The sequence below is a fragment of the Physella acuta genome, unplaced genomic scaffold, assembly GCF_028476545.2.
Source record: "Physella acuta isolate Inbredline_101_S28 unplaced genomic scaffold, ASM2847654v3 ptg001023l, whole genome shotgun sequence".
Classification (NCBI taxonomy): domain Eukaryota; kingdom Metazoa; phylum Mollusca; class Gastropoda; family Physidae; genus Physella; species Physella acuta.
Window position 1 is genome coordinate 4838 of NW_026732540.1, and position 27477 is coordinate 32314.

The window sequence follows — 27477 nt, forward strand, 5'->3', positions numbered from 1 at the left end:
TAGGCTTACCACTGCTCAAAGCTTACCACTACTCTATGCTTACAACTACTCTAAGCTTACCACTACTCTAAGCTTACCACTTCTCTATGCTTACCACTAATATATGCTTACGACTACTCAAAGCTTACCAAGCTTACCACTTCTCTATGCTTACCACTACTCTAAGCTTACCACTACTCTAAGCTTACCACTACTCTATGCTTACCACTTCTCTATACTTACACTTACTCTATGCTTACCACTACTCTAAGCTTACCACTACTCTATGCTTACCACTACTCTATGCTTACCACTTCTCTATGCTTACCACTACTCTAAGCTTACCACTACTCTAAGCTTACCACTACTCTAAGCTTACCACTACTCTAAGCTTACCACTACTCTATGCTTACCACTACTCTAAGCTTACCACTACTCTAAGCTTACCACTACTCTATACTTTCCACTTCTCTATACTTACACTTACTCTATACTTACCACTACTCTAAGCTTACCACTACTCTATGCTTACAACTACTCTAAGCTTACCACTACTCTATGCTTACCACTTCTCTATGCTTACCACTACTCTATACTTTCCACTTCTCTATACTTACACTTACTCAATACTTACCACTTCTCTATGCTTACCACTACTCTATACTTTCCACTTCTCTATACTTACACTTACTCTATGCTTACCACTTCTCTATGCTTACCACTACTCTATGCTTACCACTTCTCTATGCTTACCACTACTCTATGCTTACCACTACTCTATGCTTACCACTTCTCTATGCTTACCACTACTCTATGCTTACCACTTCTCTATGCTTACCACTACTCTATGCTTACCACTTCTCTATGCTTACCACTACTCTATGCTTACCACTTCTCTATGCTTACCACTACTCTATGCTTACCACTACTCTATGCTTACCACTACTCTATGCTTACCACTACTCTAAGCTTACCACTACTCTATGCTTACCACTACTCTATGCTTACCATTTCTCTAGGCGTATCACTTATCTGAAGCTGGCTAATATAACTCACTATAGGGTATGAACATCTACACATCAACCCCTGAGTTTAAGGTGATATGTAGTAGAGCCTACCATCGCCCAACTGGCATGTTTAAATGACCTTGTGGCTGATCCAATTATTTTTACTTACTGGAATCCTATTCAGATTTTCTACTTTCAAATTAAAAAAAAAAGATTAAATTAATAGTTTACTATAAGTTTCGATTAATCAGCTAATAGTTATTGCACCATTAAATTAAAACATTGTCTTTGTTTGATGATACTACTGCGTATAAAATGTTGACATGACAACTATTAATTTGTGTACGTTTGATAAAAATGTATTGCCTATAACAAAGGTTTTCCGAAAGCTATTTTAATTTTTTTATTACCTTTTTGTACACAACATTGTATATATTTTCTTTATAAACTGTTGTTGTAACATCACCTGTGTACAATGTACACATCTTACAGTCTTTCAACTTGTGTGATCAACTGTAAAAAAAAGTGAACTTCGAGAAACTGAAATTCTTTTTTAGAAGAAATATAAACCGATCTACTACGTAGATATCCTTATGGTAAACAGCTCTTCTGGAATTGTCTGTGATTTTTTTTTTTGTGTGTTCATTCTATTCTTCCACAATTTGCAATATTTTTTTTTTCAAAACTCATGATTGTTTTATAACCACATTTTAAAATGACTACGTCTTGCTATAAAAGTATGCAAATAAATTTAGATTAAATAAAATTTATTGTTATGCATATTTAAACTAAACAGACCTATATGCTTCATAGGCGTAAATCACTTACAGAAGAAGTCCCTGTGTTCAAAGCCCCCCACCCACCCCCCCCCCCCCCCAAACCCCCCGCTTACCAGTAATTCAGTAAAATATTCATCTGAAGTATTTGAGTTAATTTACTGAAGCGTTTAAAATTGTTCATCTGAAGTATTTGAGTTACATTTAGTGAAGTATTTAAAACTATTCATCTGAAGTATTTGAGTTACATTTAGTGAAGTATTTAAAACTATTCATCTGAAGTATTTGAGTAACATTTAGTGAAGTATTTACAGTTTAGTAAATTGTGGCCCTGGAACAGACATACACCAATCACACACCATGTCGCACACATTGAAACATACTCTCTCTCTCTCTCTCTCTCTCTCTCTCTCTCTCTCTCTCTCACACACACACACACACACCAATCAAACACATTTGAAAATATTCACACACAGACACCCCAAAACACACACTAAGTCGCACACATAAACACACAGACGCACATACACAATCATACGAATTCGCAAATATTCACAAACCGGAATAAGAGTAAGTACCACTTCCGGTTACCAGAAATTGTTCAAAAGTTTATATAGAACTACAAATTTGGTATAATACCTATGTTTTAAATTACGTCAACATAACTGAAACGGTACTCAAGTTATCGTGTTTACAGACACACAGACAAAATTGCACAACCAAATTTTTTCCGACGTTGAGATTTGAGAAAATCTCAATTTCGATTTTTTTGCAAAATTACAACACTTTCTGTGTACTTCGTATACCAGAAAGAAGAGACCTCTGCTTTGCTTTCCTGACTGTTTTCAAATTTGTGAAATCATAATAAAAGCTCTCCGGGCGGCGAGATGAGTCACTACGCCTCTTTCTCGCTAAACTCTTTAGGTGATCCGTCAATTAAGATTAACCACTTGAGACATCGCTACTGAAGGAATAGTTTTTAGCATTCTATTTTTTACCTACGAAATTGCAGAAAGCTCTTAAATGTTAATGGCTTTAACATTACCTTCCACCCCCCCCCCCCCACACACACACATTTACACACCTATCCGTTAATTAATTTCTTCAGTGTGTTAGTGCTTTACACACTATCTTTAAAAAGCCTCGTTTCACACCATGAATGATTTTACGCACCAATGGAAGCTTTTGACACGTATAGATCTGTAAAAAGGAATCGATAAGGCAGGAGTACCAGAGTGCATGAAGACACCGCGCCTATAAAACACCTTGCTGATTCGTCTAACGCCGTGCCCATAAAACACCTTGCCGGTTCGTCTAACGCCGTGCCTATAAAACACCTTGCCGGTTCGTCTAGCACCGTGCCTATAAAACACCTTGCCGGTTCGTCTAACGCCGTGCCTATAAAACACCTTGCTGATTCGTCTAACGCCGTGCCTATAAAACACCTTGCCGGTTCGTCTAACACCGTGCCTATAAAACACCTTGCTGGTTCGTCTAACACCGTGCCTATAAAACACCTTACTGATTCGTCTAACACCGTGCCTATAAAACACCTTGCTGATTCGTCTAACACCGTGCCTATAAAACACCTTGCTGGTTCGTCTAACAGACTGGACCTAAGAACCGACATCAGATACTTTGGGTTTCAATAGCTCCCCCCCCCCCACTACACCATCCCAGTCGCGTAGGCAGGGGGGGGGGGGTTAGGGGGGTCATAACCCCCATAGACCCCTCGGTATATATATATATATATATAAAGTATGAGGGGGGGGGTGCAAATCGAAAGTTTGAGGGGAGGTGTGCAAATCGAAAGTTTGAGGGGGTGGTGCAAATCAAAAGTCTGAGGGGGGGGGGGCAAATGGAAAGTTTGAGGGGGGTCCAAATCGAAAGTTTGTCCCCGGGTAAAAATTGCCCCACCCCTTGAGACGATCCTGGCTACGCCACTGCACCGTCCCACACAATAATCCCCACGTTTGATAACCCGACCAAGTGATTGGGTACACCGTATAGGCCTGTAATACAATTTTTTTCCCACCACCAATATAATGTTGTGGGGACGGCGTGGTCTGGTGGTAGAGCGTTAGACTGCTAACGCTAAACTTCTGAGACTGGATCAGGAACTCCAGTCTGTACAACATGCCTGAGTCTACCCAGGCGGTCATAGTGCTGACCCCCCCCCCCCCTTGCATGCTATTGCCGTGATTATTAAAACAGTTTTCGGCACGAATGAGAAAATATGATGAATATAACATTAAGTAACGTTTACCATAGGTCAGAGATTTGTTAATTAACTAAGCTACAGAGCGAGGGTACGACTGCACGCCTGTCCTTACGTACATCGATTCTTTTCCCTGCCGGTATCGTTATGATTATAGACAAGGCCAGATTTAGGGGAGAGCGATAGATCTACTAACAAAACTAAATTCGATACAAGTTGCCGGCAAACATAGAAGTTAGTTCCGATTACTGTAAATCAGTGTCATCAAAACACACTCATGACTCATGTGTCAACATGTACTGATTAGACTAATTAAATTCCGCTCATCTGGAATCTTTTTAAAAAAACCTGATTTAAAAAAAAAGTGTAATGCACGTTTTAAAAATTAGATGTAGACTGCAGACTTGTATTCTAGCATATTAGATTCTAGTAGTAATTACTCTTTTTTAAAAACAACTTTATTCGGTATTCTCTGAGAAATGTATAGACTACTTTGAGAAATAGAAAAATAAGTCATTAAGATGCATTGCTTTAAAATTTCAAATTATTAGATTTCTTATTCAAGAAAAATCTTTGTGTTTTAATTTTGCAGCTTGTTTACCACTGGAATCACATTATAGTGATTATACTTACACTCTTCTATAGTGTGTTAGATCTCTAGATTCTAGATCTATATGAAATCAATAATATTGCAATTTTGTTGACTTACCGGGCGCATTATTTTGATTTTATTAAGTGTACTAATTTAGCCTATAGTTTAATGCATTTAGATCTAGATAACTTAGTGAACAGTTCTTTGTTGATTTAGACTAGGCTATAGATTTCTACATCTGTCATTTTCATCGCGATTAGAAAGAGAATTTATTTGCGAATTTATTATTTAGAGAATCTATTAAAAATTGCGTAGTAGCAAGTTATTTGGCCTATCCTGCACGCGAGCAATGTATTGATTATCTTTGTAGACTGGTCAAAAATAAATAAAAGCATACTAACATCTGGACTGAAAATTGCATTACTGTGTGATAAAATGACCAATGACTAATGTAACTAGCGGATAGTTTGTAGGATGCCGCCAAAAGTGGAATAAAGACACGACATCGGAGCAAATGGTTGCATCACTAAACAACTTTTATACAGCTCAAGTTTGGCGGAATATTCAAGCCCGTTTATTATCTTCTCCTAAGACTAGTTTGACATTAGGTCTACGTAGTAAAAGACACCAACCCAGGAGTAAAAACCTGATCAAAATTAGAGCAATGAATTTAGAAGGTTGGTGACTGATGGACCTAAAAAGTTGGACCTTAATTAATATAAGATCTAGAAATCTAGACTAGAATCTAATATTCTAATAATAATAAGGCCTAGTTAACTAGGGCCAGATCTAGATCTAAATCTAATTATATCTATATCTATATATAGAATCTATATATAGATCTAGGGCCTATAATGGCCTATATTAAATATTTAATATATTTAAAAAGACCAATTTAAGGCCTAGCCCTAGGCTAAGAGTGCCTAAGGCCTAAGAAGTAGTAGGGTCTATAGTCTTCGAAGATAACTGTGGGCCTATGCCTAGCCTGCCTATGTTTTATTTAAATTTAATTTTTTATAGCCTACATTTTTTTTTTCAAAAAGGTCTATAATAATAATATAGGCCTAGATCTCTAGGTCCTATACTATAGAATAGTCTAGATTCTAGATCTAAAGTAATTAGTAGGGCCTATAAATTTTGTATAAATTTCCATATTTTTCAGAATTAAAAGAGCATCTTCCACATTCAAACAAAACCAAGTTTACCGTAAGTTTAAAATATTTTCCTCAGCATCTTAAAATAATTGGATTGGAGAAAGGGTTATTTATTATTAATTATTAAGCAGCATTATCATTTGTTCATTGTAAATATAGACCTAAATGTATAAATACTGTTGAAGGATACACTGAGAATAGTAGTAGAGTTAAAATAATTTCCTAATTTTAATGAAGGGCGCTAGCTGCTTTAGAACAACCACCAGACAGTAAATACAGTACATTAATAAAAAGATCCTTTTAAAACCTGACAGTCTATGGGGAAGGTGAAGTAGAGGTTGCATGTTTCTGTAATCTCTGCCTATGAATAGCTAGAGTGGTCATCACTATGCTCAGCCACCCTTGCTTTAACTAACTTGAGTCATGTACCAATCAGAATTTGGTTTGACTCAGGGATTCTAGCCGAGGATCAGAACTCGAGACTTTCAAGTTAGCAGTCCAACCCTCTACCATTTAACCTTAACTCCCCTGGTATTTATATGCTACTGATCTATTGCTGTATTCATGCTGTCCAATGGTAAAGTCATTGAAGATAAATAGATGCATAGTGGTGATTTAGTAATGTTGATAAAAAGTTAACAAATACTTTTATCTCTCAGATTGCTGTAGAAGGTAACATTGGAAGTGGCAAAACAACCTTGCTCCAGCATTTCCAACAGCTTCCATATTGTCAGGTATGCCACACGGTATTTATAAAGCAAAATAATATATATTTAGAGCCACATTTTTATCATCTGGACTGTTTCTCAAGGTATTATTTGTCCTTAGTTGAAGTTAAATGGATAGGATGGGTGGATTTTTCTTCAAATCATATGCCTTCTCTAAGATCCTGAAACATCTGTGTTTTCAGGTAATTGGAGAACCTTTGGACAAGTGGACAGATATCAAGGGGCATAATGCACTTGTATGTACAAATAATTTTATCAGATTTGATATTTGTGACATAAAATGTTTACATTTAATTATGGGTGTGAAATTCTTGCATTTCAGCTGGAAACAAATTAATTTTTTCATTTTTGCAGGCTTTGTTGTATGAAGATTCAGAACGCTGGAGTTTCACTTTCAATATGTTTGCTCAGTTGACTAGAGTACAGATGCACAACCAGCCCCACAATCCTGTAAGTTCTCTTGAATTAAGTGTTGTGTCTTCTAATATGTTCTTTAGAGCTATCCTGTCCCTGAGTGTTACAATTGTCAGACAATGGACTGTTCCAACAATAGGTGTGTTAGGCTTGTAAATGTTATTAAAAGTAGAATATCTGATTTAGTGTTAGGATCTGAAAAAAAGGGGTTGGAGGTATTTTAGGACTTAGATTAGGGATAGCATTAGCATTGATATTAATAAGATATATTAATTTATATTTTCCTACCATTAACCTAACTTCGTTATTTAAGAAGATTCCATTATTGTTGCATTATTTCTTTTTACAAGTACACACATACATAAAAAATAGTTCCTAATTTAAGTGTTAAATGTTACAACCATATTCAGTGTTCTTCAACTAATTGCCTCATTTTATAAATATTGAATAACAATTTTTTTACCCTATCCCAGTCAAGGCCAATAAAAATGCTGGAAAGATCTTTGTACAGCACTCGTTATTGTTTTGTCCAGAACAGTTACCTGGAGTAAGTTCCCTTTTTAAACATTTTGCCTCATTAGTTAACACTTTTACTCAGTCTTAGCTTGGTAAAATTATAAGTAGGTGTATGTTAACCTGTTGTTTTGTCTGTACATAGAAATAGCCTTTGTTGATGCCATTTTGTTTTTATCTGACAGTAAAACAATCAATGGCTTTGAGTATTCTGTCCTGAACCAGTGGTTTGATTATCTTGTTTCATCTGGGAATGCTCCAGTTGATCTGATAGGTTTGTTGGGCTTTCAATACATAATGTTTATTGTTGTTATTTATAATTATCAGTCTTATTTTTATAACCAGATTTATTAAATAAAAACTCTCTCAAAACATTATTAGTACTTGCCTGCTTTGTGAAGGAAAGTAAACTTGTATTTATTGACAGGCAAAATTAGATATGTGCTGTTTTATAGTAGGGACAGTGTGGCTAGCGGGAGAGAGCTAGACTGCTAACCCAGAAGTCTCGAGTTTGAATCCAGGTTCAAGTCAGTAGAACGCCCCTGAGTCCACCCAGCTCAGATTGGTATCTAACTCATGTAAGGGAAACAGGGGTGGCTGAACATAGTGCTAATCACACTATCCCTTTACTAAAATCTCTGAAGCAGATGAACTCTACTTCATCTGACCTATTTGTTTTGGGTACGAATAGGAAAATATGATGATAACCGTTAATACAATTTCTTGTATGTTATGTCTAGTAGTATAAAAATTAAAATTTTAGCTTTATTTTTAAAATGTGTTAATTAAATGTTTCACTTAACACTTTTTAATTACGCTTGTGTGAATGATCAAGTTACAGCCTTTCAACGTCTGTAGAGTAACAACACACATTTCCAATGTCTAAATTCTATTTTGTTTAGTTTATCTGAGAGCCAGCCCTGAAAACTGCTATGAACGTCTGAAGAAAAGATGTAGGAGAGAGGAAGTTGGAGTGCCATTTGTGAGTGGTTTGCTGTATACTTAATACAAATTATAGAGTTAACAGAGTATCTCACAAGTAGCAATTACTATTGCTTTCATATAACTGTTAAATATGTTGATACAAGTTTAAATAATGGTACATTATATTTCTCTGTATTTAGTTCCATGGCTAATTGCTGTCAAATATTCCAGGCTTTTGTTGAGTCTCTTCACAAACTGTATGATGATTGGCTCCTAAAGCAGAAATTTCCTGTACCTGCGCCAGTCTTGGTAGGCCATTGACATTATGTTAAATGAATTAATATTAATGTAGTAGTACTAAAATTAATTAGATCATTATTTGACTCGTTTTAATCAAAAATATTCAATTATGATTTAAATATTTTGTTCTTAAATTTCAGCTACTTGATGCGAATTTTGATCTGGACACAATGAAAGAAACTTTTGAAACAAGAAGACAGGAAATCTTGTGTGGGTACAGCTAACATTGGGTTGTAGTTTGGCATTACTAGCCAATTGCGGATATACAGCTGTTTGGCTTATGATCTCAGGTCATTTGATTTCACTTGACATTCTCAGTGCACTGAAATGGTTGGTATCTTCAGTCCTAATGAAAGAACTTAGTGTGCCCAGATTATAAACTTGGGAAGTAGATCTTGTACTTTAACAGATTCTGCCTACTTTTTATTTGTTCTCACTTGACATCCTCAGTGCACTGAAATAGTGTATCTTCAGTCCTAATGAAAGAACTTGGTGTGCCCAGATTATAAACTTGGGAAGTAGATCTTGTACTTTAACAGATTCTGCCTACTTTTTATTTGTTCACTCTGCATATTCACACCTGTAGTGTGACAGTCTGTTTGATTGTGGGCAGCATTTTTAGAGCATATAGAAGAAATGTGACTGCCTTGTATTGTTCTGCTTTGATGATTATTTAATTTTCATAATAGTTAATGTCATTTTATTTTGTTAGAGTCTGTTTTAATCAGAGCTTCTTGCTTTTAGCCTTTTCCACCTTGGCATTAAACATTATTTGCACTAACAAATTATGGGGACATTTTAAGACCCGCTCATCTTAACTGTTCTAAGTGTAAGGGGCTACCTGACTGGGCATTGATGTTTCTTTACTTCTGTACAAGAACGGCATTAATGTATCTTTACATTCAGAATGTATTAATTATATGAAGTATTGTTTATAAGTTCTCCCATTATGCTAGAAAACGTGCCATGTCCATACTACTATTGTGTTCATATTTTTACAATTTGTTTTTCCATTACAATGTAATAAAATTAGTTTCCTGATGTCTTATAGAATATAATATTTAATAATTGTAAATGGTGTTTTGACCTTAAAGAGTTATGCATTTACAGAAAAGAATGATAAAACATCACCACTAGAAATGTATGCATGGTTTTTATTTTATTGAGGTCTTCATTATTTTCTATTATGACATGAACAATGTAAACACATATCCTTTTTAATTTTCTGCTTATGCACAAAATAGCCTGTAGAATAATCATATTTCTTACATGAACAAGTACATTGTGTCATCTATACATGGGGCATTGCATCTGGCATTTCCTTCCTGTATTCAGATTTTTTTTTGTATTAAAGCAAAGAAAAGTACTTTAACTGTATAAGTCTAAGTCAAAATAAAACTCAAGTACAAATTATTCTGTGTTGAATTGTAAAAATGATACATGATATTAATATTTGTGTAAAGGTCTTTTAAAGCAGTTATTTATTGCACTGGCATCAATCTACATTAGAATCATCCAAAAGGACTATATTGTTGAATTCACAACAAAGGCTGAATAAAATAAAGTTCCCTGTACCTCTGCATGGGAGGGATACATGGTCTGAACTAAGCCCAGTCACCTTTAATTTCTGTATGTGAGCCAGGTACCCATTAGAGCTGGATGGATTCAAACTTGAGACTTACAGAGTAGCAGTTGTATGCTCTAATGTCTGACCAAATGGTAGAGTCCACCGAGTATCCCTGACTTTACTCAGCTATTATGGGTACCTGACATGAGTTAGGTGCATGTTGCTGACCTCATGTTCCCCTCATATGGGGGTTCTCCGGATCAAGTTTAATGTGATTGTAATCAATTTGTAAAGGCACATTAAGTAGACATACAATGATATAGAGCACTAAGTTTGCATAAAAGTATTAGAAAACGTCACATTCGAAAATAAATGCCCTCTGTTTAAGGGGCAAAATGTTCAGAAAGTCAGACGTACTTCAATCAATTAAAAAAAACTTAAACTTTTCACTTCATGCTCTGAAATCAATGATTTAAATAAAAATCCACCCTTGTAGCTGTTCTTCAAGAAACCATATAGTAAGTCAGTTTGCTGGTTTTTTATATATATTTTTTCTCTATGAAATTAAAACATGTTTACCTTTACCTCATTGTTTTAAACATGAAATTTTAAGTTTATAAATAAGAAAATATTGATGCTGAAGGCTTTGGTGCTGGAATGGTTCTGCTGCTGATCTTGATGAGAGAATTTGTTGGCTTACTTTTCTTTCTTCGAATTCTGGCATAGAAAAAAATTTTTTGGACAAATGTTAGCACTAAAAAAAAAAAGAAAAATCACTTCGACATCGTGGATTGAACACTTGCTACCGATTGCTTAACTTACAACATACTTAGCTTACACTAGGGCCTACTATTTGTTATTCTTTAAATAATTTAGCCCTAGGGAAGCAGCGAGGGTGTCTTTAAATAAAATGTCGGCTAAATTTTTTGCAATTGTAGCCAATTACATCACACCCACCTTACCGTTATGACACTATTATTAAGTCAAAACCTGCTATATGATACAAGGGAAATAATTCCAGACTGCAAACTACTGACATTTTGCACTGAGTTGTATCCCCTGCAATGTGACCGTCGTAGTAGGACTAAATTATAGTCCTGTAAAGACGGACTGGACACGTTCTCTTTCGAACCTGACGGTCCATGGGGCAAGAGAAGTAGAGTTCGCGTGTTTTTATGAAGGGACAGTGTGGTCAGCACTATGCCCAGTCGTCTTTACGTTCCATGAGTCAGGTACCCATCAGAGCTGGGTGAACTCAGGGACGTTCCCGTAGGCCTAATTAAAAATCTACAAGAGGAAATCCAAAACTATCTTTCTTCTAACTACTACTACTATTTAACATCAGCGGAATTATTTTTTTTTAATGACGATAAGCTATTTAGCCAACTTTCTACCCACCCCCGTCCCATGGCGGACATTCTAATTCTAAAATGACGTCACTAAGTTTCGCACCCAACACATAAATAGTGATAATTACATTGTTTCATCAATGATATACTTAAGAAATTCAAAAGATATGCTACGTAGCATTTCTGTAACCCCGTCTCCCAACATAGCCCATCATGACAGAAGCCTAACCCCTTCACATATGCATGGGATGTTATTTATGGTCATAATCGCATATTACCTTCGTGTGATTGTATGAGTATTAAAACAGTTCGATAACTTGCACCGTGACCTACTAGAATTCGATCATGACCTAACGGATGACGTGATTTTAATTATACCACATCAACTTTACGGACCACGTATTTCAAATGATACCACATTTCATTTTGTTATCTAAAACACAATTGTATCTTTATCTTGCCTCGCAGATCTAGCACAGTAAAAAAATAAACAAGCCGGTGTGATATCTACGTAACACACCAAGCTATTGTGTTATGTTTACTTACACACGGCTTGCTGGCTCGTGGTGTGTGCTCACAGATTATCCCAATTCATCAAACTTTTTTTCAAGTGGTAGGCTTATCTTACACTGAACACAAATGCCGACCGGTAATACTACTTAGGGGTCGTCCATAAATGACGTCAAACTCGAAGGGGGGAGGGGGGTCCGTAACTTTGTGATGGTGTGTGATGATGGGGTGGGGGGGGGGGGGGGGGGGGGTTTAGGTGTGTGACGTCACACTTTTGCATTATAAAAAAGCAATGTTAGAAAACTAGTTTTAGCCGTTATTTAGCGTTTTAAAAACTGTTTTAATAAATTGTAACTGGAAATTATTAAAATACTCTATGTTGACAGAGTTCAGACAATATTTTGGAAAAATAGCGATTTTTTAAGAAACATTCAACTGCAATTTTGAGGGGGGGGGGGGGGGGGGGAGGTTGTAGGCTGAGGTGTGACGTCATTTTAGTGGGGGGTCTGGCTTTTTGTGACATGTGTGACGGAGGGGATGGGGGTAGGTACAAAATCGTCAAAAAAGCGTGATGTTATTTATGGATGACCCCTTAGATCCAATATAGGTGGGATTTATGTGGGACTGCTTTAATTCAACAAGCTTACTTACAGCAAGCTCAGGGCGTGTCTTACTTAGCCCATACCCCTGAAAACACAAAACTTGTAACTAGCCAGTAGTAAAAAAAAAAGCCTAGAAAACATTTTTTTTTTAAAGAAAGACACCGAAAATATGCTCAACTTCCTTAAAATGTAAATTACTGACCTGAATCGATTGATCATTCGAGGCATGGTCGCCATGGCAACCGGTCTTCTTCCTGCCGACCACGACCTTGGTGATCAGCGCGAAAAAACTCGGTCAAGGACAGGTCTGTGAGCTGCAGCAGGTCGCGGACAACGAACTCCACCAACTTTCCTCCCCCGGCCAGCAGGAGAGCTCCGATGACGGCGGCGCCCGCGGCAGCCAGACAACTCCCCCCCTGGCTGGTGTACGCCCAGACGACAAGACCGACGTAGGCAACACCAAGGACTAGGCAGCTGCCGACGGTGATGGCCAAAAGCGCGCCAATTTTGATGAACTCGACGACCAAGCTAACCGTCAGACGATAGACGACGGACACAATGAATCGGACGATATTCGTGGCTGCCTCGCTGCCCGCGTCTGGTTTCATGGTTGACTGGGTTAGGAGTTGAGCAGACCTCAATATTGGAGTTCAGCAGACGTTAACAACTCGAAGTTGACATAGTCAACTGACAGTCAACACAGGACGACGTTAACTTGGCAGTTTGTCTGATAGAGAAAAAAAAATACAATTAGGAGATAGATATTTTTAAAAAATGTCTGGATAGCTAGAACTAACTGAATCAGAGGCGTAGCGACGGGGGGGGGGGGGGTGTTGATGTCCCCTGGGCGCCGACCCTAAGAAGAAAAAAAGTAAAATCTCATTTGAGCTGCAGTTTTTATTTATAATTATTAAAAATATATGTGGGGGGGGGGGGGGGAAGGGGGCAAATTGAAAGTTTGTCCCCGGGCGCCGGGAGGGGTCGCTACGCCTCTGAATTGACTCCAACGACCAGCAAAGCGGGATAGACGATTAGGTCTTTATAAATATTTTAGTTTAGTTAATAATTAATTGACATGGAAACAGTATTGTTTTTTTTTTTTATGGTGTCACCCTGTGTGGTCCGCATCCTTCCTGGTACGCTACTGTGTTTTTCGAGGCAGCGACGCCCGTGGGACCAAAACAGCAGCGGTCCATTGACTCCCCCCCCCCCCCCCCCCCCCCCTCACCAGAAGAGATGTCTGAAACTCCTATCACAACACTACTTCTAATGACGCTACTTAATATTTTCATTCACTTAGTATCGATTATCTGGGTTGTAAATTTAAATGTGACGACCTAGAGAAAGTTTTGTGACTCACTGTATACCACCACATGAAGGGGTTTGGGGGGGTGGGGGTGGTTAAGCCTTAACCTTACAAATTTTTTTTAAAAGAAAACATTTATGCCATCAGGGAGTAAATATGGGAAGTAATTTTAGAGTGTTGTAGTTTGTGACAATCTGTGGAGGGGTAAACACCAGCCACGAAATCGGGTAGTTATGTATGGAGAACCTATCGAACACTTCTAATTGCAACCACCCCCTTCCCCGAACACACCAACATTGGCTGTCAAAATAGTGTGCAGTGTGTGGGATATGGTGTATTTTTATTCTGCTAGTATCGTAGCTATTGCTGTAACGATACCAACATCAACATGAAACATAGTACTGAAACATATATACCGAAACAATACATATTATGTTTTTAATTATAAACCATCTGCTAGGCAACCTTTGCATTGTATAATGGGCACCCCCCCCCCCCCCGTTTCAGAATCAGAAAACTACTCAAAACATTGCATTTAATGAATGGGCTAAATCGAGTACCTGATAAGATAATCGAACTTACTTACATGCGCAGCTTACAAATACACTGTGCTACACCAGCACAAAGTATTGATAAACACACCGCTGTGTCATCTATTGCTCCATAATTACCGTATAATGAGTCCTTGCTTAGCGCGGTAATTAATATAGTGTATTCAGTACCAGTAATGTTTATTCCTGGTACCGTCATCGGTGTCTTTATGTTGGCCTTACGTGAGACATTCCTTGCCCATTGTATGACGCTGTGCATTTGGTGTAGCTAACTACCAAAAACTGTTCCAAGAAAAGTTGCGTCGATTTACCGAAAAAACGACTCAAGATTTCGAATAATCAAACATATAGGCCTAATTTCCATGAAAGTATGCCTATATAAAATGCTCTAATTATGAGTTTTAGTCATACGGTTCTTATAAAAACGCCGACATTACACAATTTAAAAGTAGGCCTGCCCTAAGGGAACGAGCTTTAAAAAAAAAATCTTAATGAAGTCTGGTTTGGTTAGAGGCCCGTTAAGGTATCAATGCTTTTTCAAAATATATTTACTCTAAAACATATGACTTATCTAGATCTAGTAGATTCCAGTTTGGTGTTTATATTTTATTATTAGAGGCATTTTTAAAAACAGTTTTTAATGTGAATGTGCTATAATGGAATTTTTTAAAGAGGAATCTTAGGGTGATATTTGAAAAAAAAATTGTTAGTAAACAAATTGCTAATTTTATTTAAATTAAAAAAATAATCTAACCTTTAAGTCACCGTTCTCTGGTTGTCATAATGTAAGTACCACCGTAAATAGGTTGACCTGGAGGAACACCATTAACGATTACACAACCGTCTATTTTTTTAAAGCAAACACAGGGGAGCTAACCCACGGATTATTAATCGATGGCTCGGTATTATAAATGTGACTGATTATTGAAGTAATCAATGCAGTGTGAATAATTATTTTTTTCAGATCGATAAGTGTAGGTTTTTTTTTTAAAATGCTCGACTAAAAATGCATGTTGCTCATTCACGTTCAGTGGGGTGACAAATATCCTTCCACGCAGCTGGCATCACACCCCCTCACACTCCCTCACATTTTTCTAACTACACACTATAGGTCGAATCAAAGCTTAAAGAATTGATTTTTTTTTTACACACATACACACAACAATAGAAGCTTGTAGAGAAAAAAAAATCAGTGGGTTTAGTGTTCACAGAAGTACACCGAGTTTTTTTTTTTTTTTTTACTGACAACACACTCCTACACCTGCCAGTCCCACCAAACACCCCGCGTATGTTTCTAAACACAGACGATAGGCCTAACAGAATACCGTACTTATTTTTTTCTATGTACACACACTCACATACACACTCTGCTGTGTGTAAAAGAAAACGTTCAGCGTGTTAACTGTTGATCAAACACATGGCGCTGTAACTGTAGAAGGTCAAGGTGAACAGGTTTTAGTCACAACAATAAAACAGCTCACATTTTCCCTTTCCCAACCTGTTCTCCGAGCCTGTACTGTAATAATAGAATTAGCCAGGGGCGTATGACTGGAAACAGCTGGCGGTGATATCATTAAAAGTGTCTCTTCTCCAATCCAGGGTATTTGTTTAGGAAACACCGTGTTTTTATCAGTGTCAGAATAGATGAGTCATGACGTGAGTAAAAGAGCTCTCAACAGCATCACACAGTTTTAGTCTATTTAACAAATAAGGACAAATTTTACAGTCCTATGTCCTTTTCACCCACTCCCCCTTTACACACATACACTAGAAAGTAATGTTACATTCTAAGAACAAATTTACAATCCCGTATCAAATTTTCCCTCCCCTATTCTTCACAAGATTCATATCGTCACAAACTCAGACCCACCCCACCCCCTTTTTTTCTGTGCGCGACTTCATTTTTTGACATCTGTATATATCTACATCCAATTTTTTTAGCTTCACAACTTTATTCTTTTAAAAACATGTTCGAGTACTTTACGAAGGCAGGCAACATATTTTTACGTGCACTAATAGCAATAAATATGGTGAATAAACTATTAATGAAGACCCATTATGGGATGGAGCATTATTGCTCTTATTCTTATACGATACAAATAGACAAACCAAAGAATTTGTATGCAAGAAATGAGGAAAGCAATAATGCTAAAACGTTATGTAACATAACCACTGTTGTAGGGCTATGTTTGACAATTAATTAATATCACGTCGAAGAAAATTTCAAAATTTTCAAAATTTCAAAATTAAATCTCTTTCAGTTTTTCATGAGCGCTTCCTTTCGCCAGTTAGACCGGTAAGCCATAAAGTCAAAACTCTCCCCGTTACCAGCTCGGTGGGAGAGATAAAGATAGCTGATATATTTTACCACTATTATCGCAACTCCCCCCCCTCCACTCCCCGATGTGTAACGCCATTGTATGTGTCTGAAGATGAAGGTTTCAAAGCAAGGCAACTCACAAATACCAGCTTAGATGACGTCATATTTAAAAAAAGATTAATCTCTAAGAAAACAAATACTTACGCACACAACAAAATAGTAGATCTAACAAGGAAGAGAGGCAAACAAAAATGCATCGGTAAACTCAAACAAACGAAAAAAGAAAAGTAATGAAAAAATATTTGAAAGAGTTTCTGTGTTAACAATGACTGTCAAACTTTCGGCAGACATTCTCTTTCTCTGCCTCCCTGTTACGGTGCTTGTGGGTAAGCCATGTAAATGATCTGATAATTCAACTATTACTTGTCTAAACAATTAGCTTGCCACAATGATGTCTTTCAGGTCCAACACCCCCGCTCCCCCAGACGAAATAGAAAAAATATTTAATTTATATGCTTAGTCCACCCAGCTCTGAGATCCTAACTCACGTTAAGGAAATCAAAGGCGGCTGGCTATAGTGCTGACCACACTATCCCTTCAAATGCCGTGGGGAACGACTTCATCTGCCCCATGTGTCTTGGGCACGAAAGAGAAAAGATGACGTTGATTATATGACGTATGAACGTATAACTGACGCAGGGGGGGGGGGTGCCTCAGAATCATCGGCTCCAATACATTGTATTAAAGCAAGACCAAATAAATAAATATTTATAAAATAGATAATGATAGTCACGGGGCTCCTGCGATAGTTTCCAGCACTTAAAGTCAGATAAAAACAATATGAACATATATCGATTATTGTTTACCTTGCGATTGTGATATAGTTGATGGTTCTATAGCCCTACGTTAGCAACATCAGCTCAACATGCACGAACAAACAACTGACAAACAGAGTTTCTTCCAGGCATCTCTTCGGGGGGGGGGGGGGGGGGCGAAGCCCCCCCGAAATTTTTTTACCGCCCCCCCCCCCCGAACGAAATGAAATTTATATAATTTATATAGAAAATATATACTTTCAACAGTGTCCGCCCCCCCGAAGAAAGTTTACCGCCCCCCCCCCCCCCGAAAATTTCAAGTGCCCCCCCCGGAGAAAAAAGTCTGGAAGAAAGAAACACTGCTGACAAATGTTTGTGTAACCCGCTGGTTCAATTTACGTCAAGTTCTCGTCCACAAGATTTTGTTGCCGGAAATGTTAAGCATTTTATTTTTAAAACATGTGGTACACAACTACAACTAGAGCGTTTAGGTGAAATGGTGGTTAGAAACTTAAAATAATTGGGGAAAAACTAAACTGAACACAAAACTACCTGAAACTGTAAGAAATGTTCAAAGGGAGGTAAGTATGAAATTTTAAAAAAAAACACGTTATTTACATTTTTAATTCCCTTGCCGTGATTTATTTCATAATATTTGGATTGGGGAAGAGGTATCCTTGGCGTCTGACATTGAGAGTGACTTAAGGAGTGTGACCATAAGGGGTGGAGGTGAAGATCGGGTCGTTAGTTACAGTGTTCCTTCCGTACTTTTTTGCTCATTTTTTATCACGTTCGCTTTCTCTACAGGTCTGATTCTGCAGGTGGTGGCCTTGACCTCCAGCTCCTGGGTGACAGTGGACCGGTACGTGGTGACCTACTGGAACCCTGTCCACAAGAAGCTCTACCGAGATGACGACCACATGCCACTGGGGACGGGGGCGGCCCACCGGTGGGAGCAGCTGGCCACAGCGGGGGTGTGGTCCGTGTGCTACAGCTTCCCGCACTTCCCCGACAACCACACGGCACCGTACTGTGCTCAGTTCAGTGAGGACTCGCATCAAGGTAGGCGACTTGACCACCACAAAGTAACGTAGGTAACCCCACCACCTCACACTAACGTAGGTAATTCGACCCCCCCCCCCCCAGAGAGAGAGAGATACACACACTAAAATAGGCCATTCGATCCCCCCACACACTATCGTAGGTACCCCACCACCACACACTAACGTAGGCAATTCGACCCACACACACTAATGTAGGGAACCCAACCCACACACACTACGTAGGCAACTCAAACACCACACATTGACGTTGGAAACTCTTGAACCTCACATTAGCGTAGGTAGCTAGGACACCTCACACTAACGTAGGCAACGCGACCACCTAACACTATCGTACTGTGCTAAGTTTTGTAAGGACTCGTATCAAGTTAGGCCACTCGACCACCTACATGTCATGGTGGGGTGGTCACTTGTTTTATTGACCTCACCCATGTAAACAAAGTGCAGGTCAGCATTAAATGAAATGTTAGAATTGTAAGCAGTAGCGTAGCGAGGGGGGGGGGGGCGGGGGGGGGGACATATGTCCCCGGGCGCCGACCTTAGGGGGGGCGCCAAATTGAAAGTTTGATGGGGGGGTGCAAATGAAAAGTTCGAGGGGGGGGGGGGGTGCAAATCGAAAGTTTGAGGGGGGGGGTGCAAATGAAAAGTTCGAGGGGGGGGGGGGGTGCAAATCGAAAGTTTGAGGGGGGGGTGCAAATGAAAAGTTCGAGGGGGGGGGGGGTGCAAATCGAAAATTTGCTCTCGAGGGGGCGCCAAATTGGAAGTATGTCCCCGGGCGCCGGGAAGGGTCGCTACGCCTCTGATTGTAAGCAAGTCGTCAAGGGCTTCTATAATGTAAGAGCTGTATGTTGTTAAAGTACATGAAGGAGAGTTGCGGCTTAGTTGTAAACGGCGTATGAGTGTTGTGATTTAACTGTTGTAAGCCTGTGAAAGTAGTGTTTTTTAAAGGCTTTGGAGAGTTTTACGCTTGTTGTCAATAGCCTGAGAGATTTGTTCTTCTGTTGACAAGGACCTATGTGATGTGAGGGTTGTAGTTGTATATCAATAATTATGGGGTTTTAAGTATGTATATCCTACATGATGCAGATTCGTGAAAAAAAAATGTGCGCTTGTTGATAAAACTAGTGTAAAAAAATATTCCAGCGTGTTGTGTGAATTAAAAAGTGATCACGAAACACGTGTAATCAGCTGAGACTTATGTAATGAGAGCCTTTGTTCCCTAGACATATGGCTGTTGACCATCCAAGTCCTATCCACCCTGAGCCCCACCCTGTCCGCCCTGGGTCTTGTCATGTGTGTCTTGGCGCCCCTGTTCGGCTGCTGCTGCGGCTCGGGTCGTCTGGTGTGGATGGCGAGACGTCTGCTGGCGTGGAGTGGTGAGCGCTGCCATCCGTTGCATGCGTTCTTGTGACGTCACACACACACACGCACGAACACACACACGCACACAAACAAGCACACACACACAAACACGCACACACACATAAACACGGACAAACACACATACGCACACAAACACACACACATAAACAAGCATGCGCGCGCACACATGCATACACACACATACGCACACACACACGCATACCCACACATACACACAAGACTTTAAGACGTCTACCATGTCACAACGGGACGACATGGTCGAGGGGTAGAGCACACGACTGCCACCTCGGGTTGGTCGGTAAAACGTTCGTGAGTCCACCTAGTTGAGTCTAATGGGTACCTGAATAAAGTCTGGTATCCAGAGTTTCTTCCAGGCATCTCTACCGCCCTCCCCCCTTAACGAAATGGAATTTATATAGAAAATATATACTTTTAAGTGTCCGTCCGCCCCCACCCCCCGCAAAAATTCCGAAAATTTTAAGCCCCCCCCCCCCCTCCCCGGGGAAAAAGCCTGGAAGAAACACTGCTGGTATCACAGCTATGATTGGGTCTAAGGCTAGAGGGGGGGGGGGGGTAAAGGCCCGGTGGGTGGGGGGGGGGGGGGAATAATTTATGGGAGTGGGTAAAGTGCGAGATCCCATCAAAATAGAGTAGAATTATGATGAAGGCAGTGATAAAAGCAAAAACCAACCCTTCCAACTTTAAAAAAATTGTAACTTGTTAAAACAAAAACCAACTCTAAAGACCAACTCTTGCAGGTTTGTTGGGGCTGGTTGCTGTGACGTATTACCACGTGATGATGTCCAAGGAGTTTCTGGTCTATTACGACACAGGACGTTACGAAATGTTCAAATGTTGGGGGTTTCACGCCTACCTCGACGGGGCCCTCATCCATCTCATGGTTTGTCTAATTTACAAAACGAACGAGAAAAATCTGAACACGATCCAGAAAATTTAAATCTTCAGACATTTCGGCTGTTTGCTCTTAAATTTAATTTCTTGCATGTGAAATTTCACTAACACAATAAAAACAAGAGTCTTTTGTATGTGAAATTTTATTATGGTTTATGTTTTCAACGCAAGCTGTTAAAATAAATTTTTCTGCCAGTTTAGTTTAGTCGTAACATGGGTCAAACAGATACGATGGGAGCAGGAGGTAACAAGGTTTTCCTAAGCGGACAAGGGAACACAAGTCGGGAACATTATCTTACGCAGCCAAGAGAACACTGTTCTGGAACAACCCGCCATCCCAAGTAGACTGGTCTTTGTAGCCTGACGACAAACTGAAACCCCGCAGATACGGCTGCGATGATTGGACCAAGAAGAGCTCGGTAGAACGGCCAGCCAATCAAAGACAGTGTTGGGGTCTCGTGGTGAGGAAACAGGAAGTCGTTAGTCAGTGAGTGGTAGGTGAGGACAGCCGACAGCAGGCCAGCGGCACCTGGAGGAGGAAATAGAGTAAAAACTTGGGGCATCAGCAGTGTTTCTTCCAGACTTTTTTTTCTCCGGGTGGGGGGGGGGGGGGAGGGGGCACTTGAAATTTTCGGGGGGGGGGGGGTAGACTTTCTTTGGAGGGGGGGTGGACACAGTTAAAAGTATATATTTTCTATATAAATTATATAAATTTCATTTTGTTCGGGGGGGGGGGGGGGGGAGCGGTAAAAAAATTTCGGGGGGGGGGGGGGGGCGAAAGCCTGGAAGAAACTCTGGGCACCAGGACGGAGAAGATCCATTTCCGGTTACTTTATTTTTATTGATTTAAAAAAAAACAATTACAAACTCCTGTAGGTAACAATTTCTATCAAATATTGATGTCCCATCGGTTAATAAAACTGACTGATATAGCTATAGAAAATGTGTGTTTAACATACTAAACAATTTTTTATGCATTTAAAAGCTTGTTTTGTAAGGATTTTTATACTTGATCTATTTTTATCAGCGCAGCATTAAGACGCGAGTTGTGTTTTGTGAAATTTCGAATATATTGTAAAAAAAAACAGTTTTGTTTCATTAACTGCTGTATGAATACGGTACCGTAGTTGTCTTAGTGTGCTTTAACATATCGACTTTCTGGCGATGCTAAAAAGAAATTATGTCCTCAGATAAGTATGGAACGTAGGTAGATCTATGCCCAATTGCCCTTTCTAGTCGAGTTGGCTATTAGAACATTTTAAAAAATTCCTTTCACATGGCCTCGAAATATAAAGCGATTGTGAAGTCAGCATATTGTTGCGCTAACTTTCCACAACCTTACACATGTATCCCCCCCCCCCTCAGAGCTGGATGGACTCACTGAAGTAAAAAAAAGGCGGCCATTGCCCGCTGTCACGCACCCCAAACTACCGACGACTACCGCAAAACCCCGACAAAAACCGTACCAGTCTACTCACCAGCTGACATGAAGAGGACCAATGAGAGCGCCCGACATTTTCTGGCGCCGACCAAGTTGGTGTAGGCGACAAGAACCACGCCCACCCCGCTCAGCATCAGGCTGTAGATGGTCAGGGTCTGGGCCAGGAATATCCAGGTCTCTGGAAGACATGCAAGGGGGTCGTTGATACACGGGTCATTTTGATACACGGGTCATTGGTACATGGGTCGTTGATACACGGGTCATTAACACACGGGTCAGCGGCCTATGTCCCAGGAGGGACGACAGGCAAACCTAACCTAACCATGGGTTGGTACATGGGTCATTGATACACGGGTCAATGATGAAGGTCCGATTGATTTATAAAAAATTCAAACAACAGAGATCATGGTAACGCGTTAAAGTAAAAAGCTAGAGGAAAATAAAATATTACAGATAATATTAATGATGTCTACATCACAAAATACGCACTATGAATGACGTCTACATCACAAAATACGCACTCTGAATCACCTCTACAGCACAAAATACGCACTCTGAATCACGTCTACATCACAAAATACGCACTCTGAATCACATCTACAGAACAAAATACGCACTCTGAATCACATCTACAGCACAAAATACGCACTCTGAATCACGTCTACATCACAAAATACGCACTCTGAATCACATCTATAGCACAAATACGCACTCTGAATCACGTCTATAGCACAAAATACATAACGTGGATGACGTCTAAAACACAAAATACATAACCTGAATGACGTCTATGAATGACGTCTATAGCACACAACACCCACCCTAAATAACGTCTTCATCACAAAATACCCACCCTGAATGACGTGTACATCACAAAATACCCACCTTGAATGACGTCATCATAAAACTGGGCACAGTATGGCGGGCTGTCCTCCACAATCTTGACGATAAAGCCGACCTCAGACGTGTAGCAGACGCCCCACAGGCCGGCCCGGACCACCTCGCGCTGCTCCTCACCCCCCACGGGACAGTCGGTGTAACATTTCTGACGTTTGAGCACCACCCACGCGTCGCTGGTCAGTGACGAGAGTTGCAGGAGAACCCCTGCGTGACGTCATAAAATTGTGCTCGGGTCAACTGACGTCATGGGGAAGCTTGGTCGTGTTTGTGACGTAGTGGCGTGCGGGGTATACGCCATGTCAGTTTGTGACATATGTCATCACTACTACATCTGTCAGTATGTGTGTGTGTGGGAGGGGGGGGGGGGGGGTAATGTGAGTGGGTTGAGGTGGTTGAGTCATTGGGGTTGTGGATCATGTAAGTATTATATAGTGATGGGATGGTGTTTTATTATACTGTGATGTATGTAGTGGGGGTTGTGTTGTAGCTCATATTTAAAATAGGTCTATATTTTATACAACATTCCCTTTTATTTTTATGTTTTCAATATATTGTTGACATCAACATTGGTTGGATGAATGGGCTGACACCTCAGGCTAGCACGTTTATAATTATAAATAACGAAATTTGTATATTAGGGACCTAGAAATATTTTTAAAGTATTAGTTACAGCGGTCTATGGAAAAATAATGGTATGTGGGGTAGTCGTGTGGGTAAAACATGAAGCAATTCGTGCTGGTAGAGAAGTGCAAGAGAATGTGGGAAGGGTTGGCTTGTGGGTTAGGGAAGGTTTCGTTTGTGGGTGGATTATGGGGGGGGGGGGGGCGGCGGGTGATTTATGGGGTGTGAAGTTGGTGTGTGGGGAATCATTGTGTGAGGGACTTAGAGGTGGGAAGGTGATCATTGAACTAGGTAGAAGAATTTACTACAATTGTGTCGGGCAGAACTGAGGTCGAAGAATTCTTTCGTGGTAGAAATGTCATTGTGAAATGGCTGTTGAGAGTCTTTTGTGAAATGACTCATGTAAATCAATGTCAAATGACTGATGTAAGTCAATGTGGAATGACTCCTGTAAGTCAATGTGGAATGACTCCTGTAAGTCAATGTCAAATGACTCCTGTAAGCCTATGTCAAATGACTACTGTAAGCCTATGTCAAATGACTCCTGTAAGCCTATGTCAAATGACTACTGTAAGCCTATGTCAAATGACTCCTGTAAGCCTATGTCAAATGACTACTGTAAGCCTATGTCAAATGACTACTGTAAGCCTATGTCAAATGACTACTGTAAGCCTATGTCAAATGACTCCTGTTAGTCAATGTGAAATGACTCATGTAAGCCTATGTCAAATGACTCCTATAAGTCTATATTAAATGACTACTGTAAGCCTATGTCATATGACTCCTGTAAGCTTATGTCAAATGACTCCTGTAAGCCTGGCTGTCAATGTCAGAGGTGTATTTTGTCCCATGACACATCCCATTCCTCGTGCTGCTAATTTACTTACCATTCCTCGCGTCTTTGTCCCTCCTGACAACATGACCGTAAATTGTGAGCTAAGAGTCTAATTATAAGCCACATAAAATTTACAACGCGCTTGTTTACAGCATGTAACGTCGATCGATAATCAAACACTAAACGTAACAGTGGGGGTGGTGGGGGGGGGGGGGGTACAGCTATTATTGTATTGTCTGTGAACACAGGTAGGACATTGTAATTTTATCAAGCGTCTTTCACTGAACAAGTGAAGTAAATATTCTTTATCTCCGGGCTCAGGCTATGAAAGGGGGGGGGGGGGGGGTGATACTGTTATTGGCACTATGCCCAGCAACCTTGACTTTCCTCGATTGAAATAAACTACCCTTCAGAGTTGGGTGGACTCGGGACGCCCTAGAGACACGAGTGCGTGAATCCAACTCGAGACTTTCGGTCAAGTGTTCGTGCGCGCTACCGTTTGACCTGTATGTGTGTATGAACCTCGTTATGACCTAATATTCGCATGTAAAAAATAATTCATCTCCCCCCCCCCCTTCCTAACTAGTCAGGTCATTATAAACGGTATTATCCATATCGGCTATCATCACTATCATCGTCATCTTTTCCCGTTCGTGCCAAAGAAACATGAAATAGAGTTCATCTGTTTCAAAGACCTCGGCATATGAAGGGATAATGTGGTCAAAACTATGTTTTTTTTCCCCTAACGTGAGTTAAGTACTCATCAGAGCTGGGTGGACTTAGGCGCTTTCTACTGACAACCCGGATTCGAACTTGAGACTTTCGGGATAGCAGTCTAGCTCTCTACCACTATCAGTAGGTGATAATGTAACGGTGTTGGACAACTGAATGTGGCCTCGCGGTGCTTTCAACACTTGATAATGTAATGCTATAGGGCAACTGAATATAGCATCCGCATAGTTGTGAGCCGCTTTTCAATAGGACTTTTATACGAACGATGCGCATCAAGGATAAACAACATTTACGAAGAAGCCGGTCGACTCAAGAACCGGAATAAATAGGTAGACAAAGACCGGAACAGACCGGTAGACTCAAAGACCGGAACAAACCGGTAGACTCAAAGACCGGAACAAACCGGTTGACTCAAAGACCGGAACAAACCGGTTGACCCAAAGACCGGAACAACCTGGTCGATGAAAAGTCTGGAAGAACCCGGTCGACGGAAAGACCGGAACAAACCGGCAGATTCAAAGACCGGAACAAGCCGGTCGACAAAAAGACTGGTTGAATGTGAACTCCGCGATAACGATCCTAACGATATAAAGACACTTTAACCTTTAATGAGGGTAAGGCTTTGCTTAGGATAATGCAACCTTAATGCTAGTACGGTATGGGATGGCTATTCAATGCGTACCAAGTGATGGTGGGATCTGATAAAACCTGGACAAGACAAAGTGGAATCGCAGAGATTTTTATTTTTTTTTTTTGCCGGTTACGTTATTAGGGTCAGGATTAGCGTCAAGTTTAGGGGGGGGGGGGGTATTGTTTCAGGCGTAGTACTATGCAGTGGAGTTACAACGATTATAGAGCCCGCATCTAAAGTACTAAAACTAGAGGCTATTTTGGTGTCACCCTATCTTCGAGGTGTCACCCCAATCTCAGATGGTGTCACCATGTGCCCAATGATGTATACGACTTTAAGAAGTTATCAAATTAACTGTGAGAGGCAGACTTTATCATTAAAACTAGCTTGATTTCGATTTGGTGTCACCCTCTTAGATGGTGTTACACGTTGTGGTCCATACTACTTCCGCCCCCCCCCCCCCCGGATAGGGCGCTACTCGGGCTATGTTTAGCTTTAGACCTTGGAATGCCCATCTATTTCAACTATCATTTAATAATTTCAAAGAAAAGATAGCGCTTGCTTACTAGAATCTAGATCTAGCTAGATTCTAGACCTAGAATCTAGTATCTATAAAATTAAAATAAATCTAGATTCTAGATTTCTAGATCTAGAGTTCTAGAGTCTAGGTCTAAATAATAAATATTGGACGCTAGATTATAAATCTAGACTTTAACATCAAAATAAATTACAAATTATTTGTTATTTAATAATAGCAGGCGTTTTTCATTTTACACAATTGAACTCGACTACTAACCTATAATATTCCCTACTGTAGACAATAAAACGGCATTTGTGTACAAGCCACAAATCCTCATTTGGCCGGAAGTAATGGGATTTTTTAATTGTCATATCAACATCCGGCCTGTCGTGCATCTTCCATTTCTTTTGATTCAATGTAACGATTTAAAAAGTACAACGTCTACTATAAACAACGAAAAAATAAACGCATTTTTTATGTTGCTTTTTTTCTGGAATTTAAAACTCGACACATGAATGAATCTGTGATGGCAACACATTGAAATATAAAATTAATTTAATTTTCAATCCTATCGATTATTGATATACTTATCCTTTTTTCTTAAATTTATAAATAGTATAAAATCAACGGGAAATCATGGCCGTGCCAGTCATTTATTAGGTGAGCTGGTGAGTTGGAGCGTTGCTTGCAAATATTGTAGCATACATTAGTAGCTGATAACTGTGAGATTATCGAGAAGTCCAACGTTTTATGGGGGGTCGTCCATAAATGACGTCACACTCGTTGGAGGGAGAAGATTATTCGGCGGGGGCTCTG

At 39.8% G+C, this 27477-nt stretch overlaps 3 protein-coding genes across 5 annotated transcripts; 2 read left to right on the forward strand and 1 right to left on the reverse strand.

Moving 5' to 3' along the window:
* The first annotated feature begins 4962 nt into the window (after positions 1–4962).
* LOC131954730 (thymidine kinase 2, mitochondrial-like) lies at positions 4963–10018 on the forward strand. 2 transcript variants are annotated; one of them, XR_009388791.1, is made up of 11 exons: positions 4963–5249; positions 5735–5778; positions 6386–6460; positions 6637–6690; positions 6809–6904; positions 7342–7415; positions 7567–7655; positions 8284–8363; positions 8537–8614; positions 8746–8906; positions 9039–10018. XR_009388791.1 is itself a non-coding variant. In XM_059318471.1 (10 exons), exons 1-10 carry the CDS (start codon positions 5087–5089, stop codon positions 8827–8829), a joined length of 837 nt encoding a protein of 278 aa, XP_059174454.1. In that variant the 5' UTR covers positions 4963–5086; the 3' UTR covers positions 8830–10018. The 2 variants fall into 2 exon arrangements, 1 of the variants encoding a protein (XP_059174454.1); XM_059318471.1 differs by having other exon boundaries at positions 8746–10018.
* Positions 10019–17035: 7017 nt separating this feature from the next.
* LOC131954732 (uncharacterized) lies at positions 17036–21119 on the forward strand. 2 transcript variants are annotated; one of them, XM_059318472.1, is made up of 4 exons: positions 17036–17196; positions 18433–18687; positions 19910–20062; positions 20828–21119. In XM_059318472.1, the coding sequence occupies exons 1-4, from the start codon at positions 17136–17138 to the stop codon at positions 21025–21027; spliced, it is 669 nt and encodes a 222-aa protein (XP_059174455.1). In that variant the 5' UTR covers positions 17036–17135; the 3' UTR covers positions 21028–21119. The 2 variants fall into 2 exon arrangements, with proteins under 2 accessions (XP_059174455.1, XP_059174456.1); XM_059318473.1 differs by lacking the exon at positions 19910–20062.
* Positions 21120–21271: 152 nt separating this feature from the next.
* Positions 21272–27062, reverse strand: LOC131954733 (uncharacterized). Its single transcript, XM_059318474.1, has 4 exons — positions 26938–27062; positions 23308–23526; positions 22460–22600; positions 21272–21510 (listed from the first exon to the last, which is right to left on the reverse strand). Exons 1-4 carry the CDS (start codon positions 26996–26998, stop codon positions 21272–21274), a joined length of 660 nt encoding a protein of 219 aa, XP_059174457.1. The 5' UTR covers positions 26999–27062.
* Positions 27063–27477: the final 415 nt, after the last annotated feature.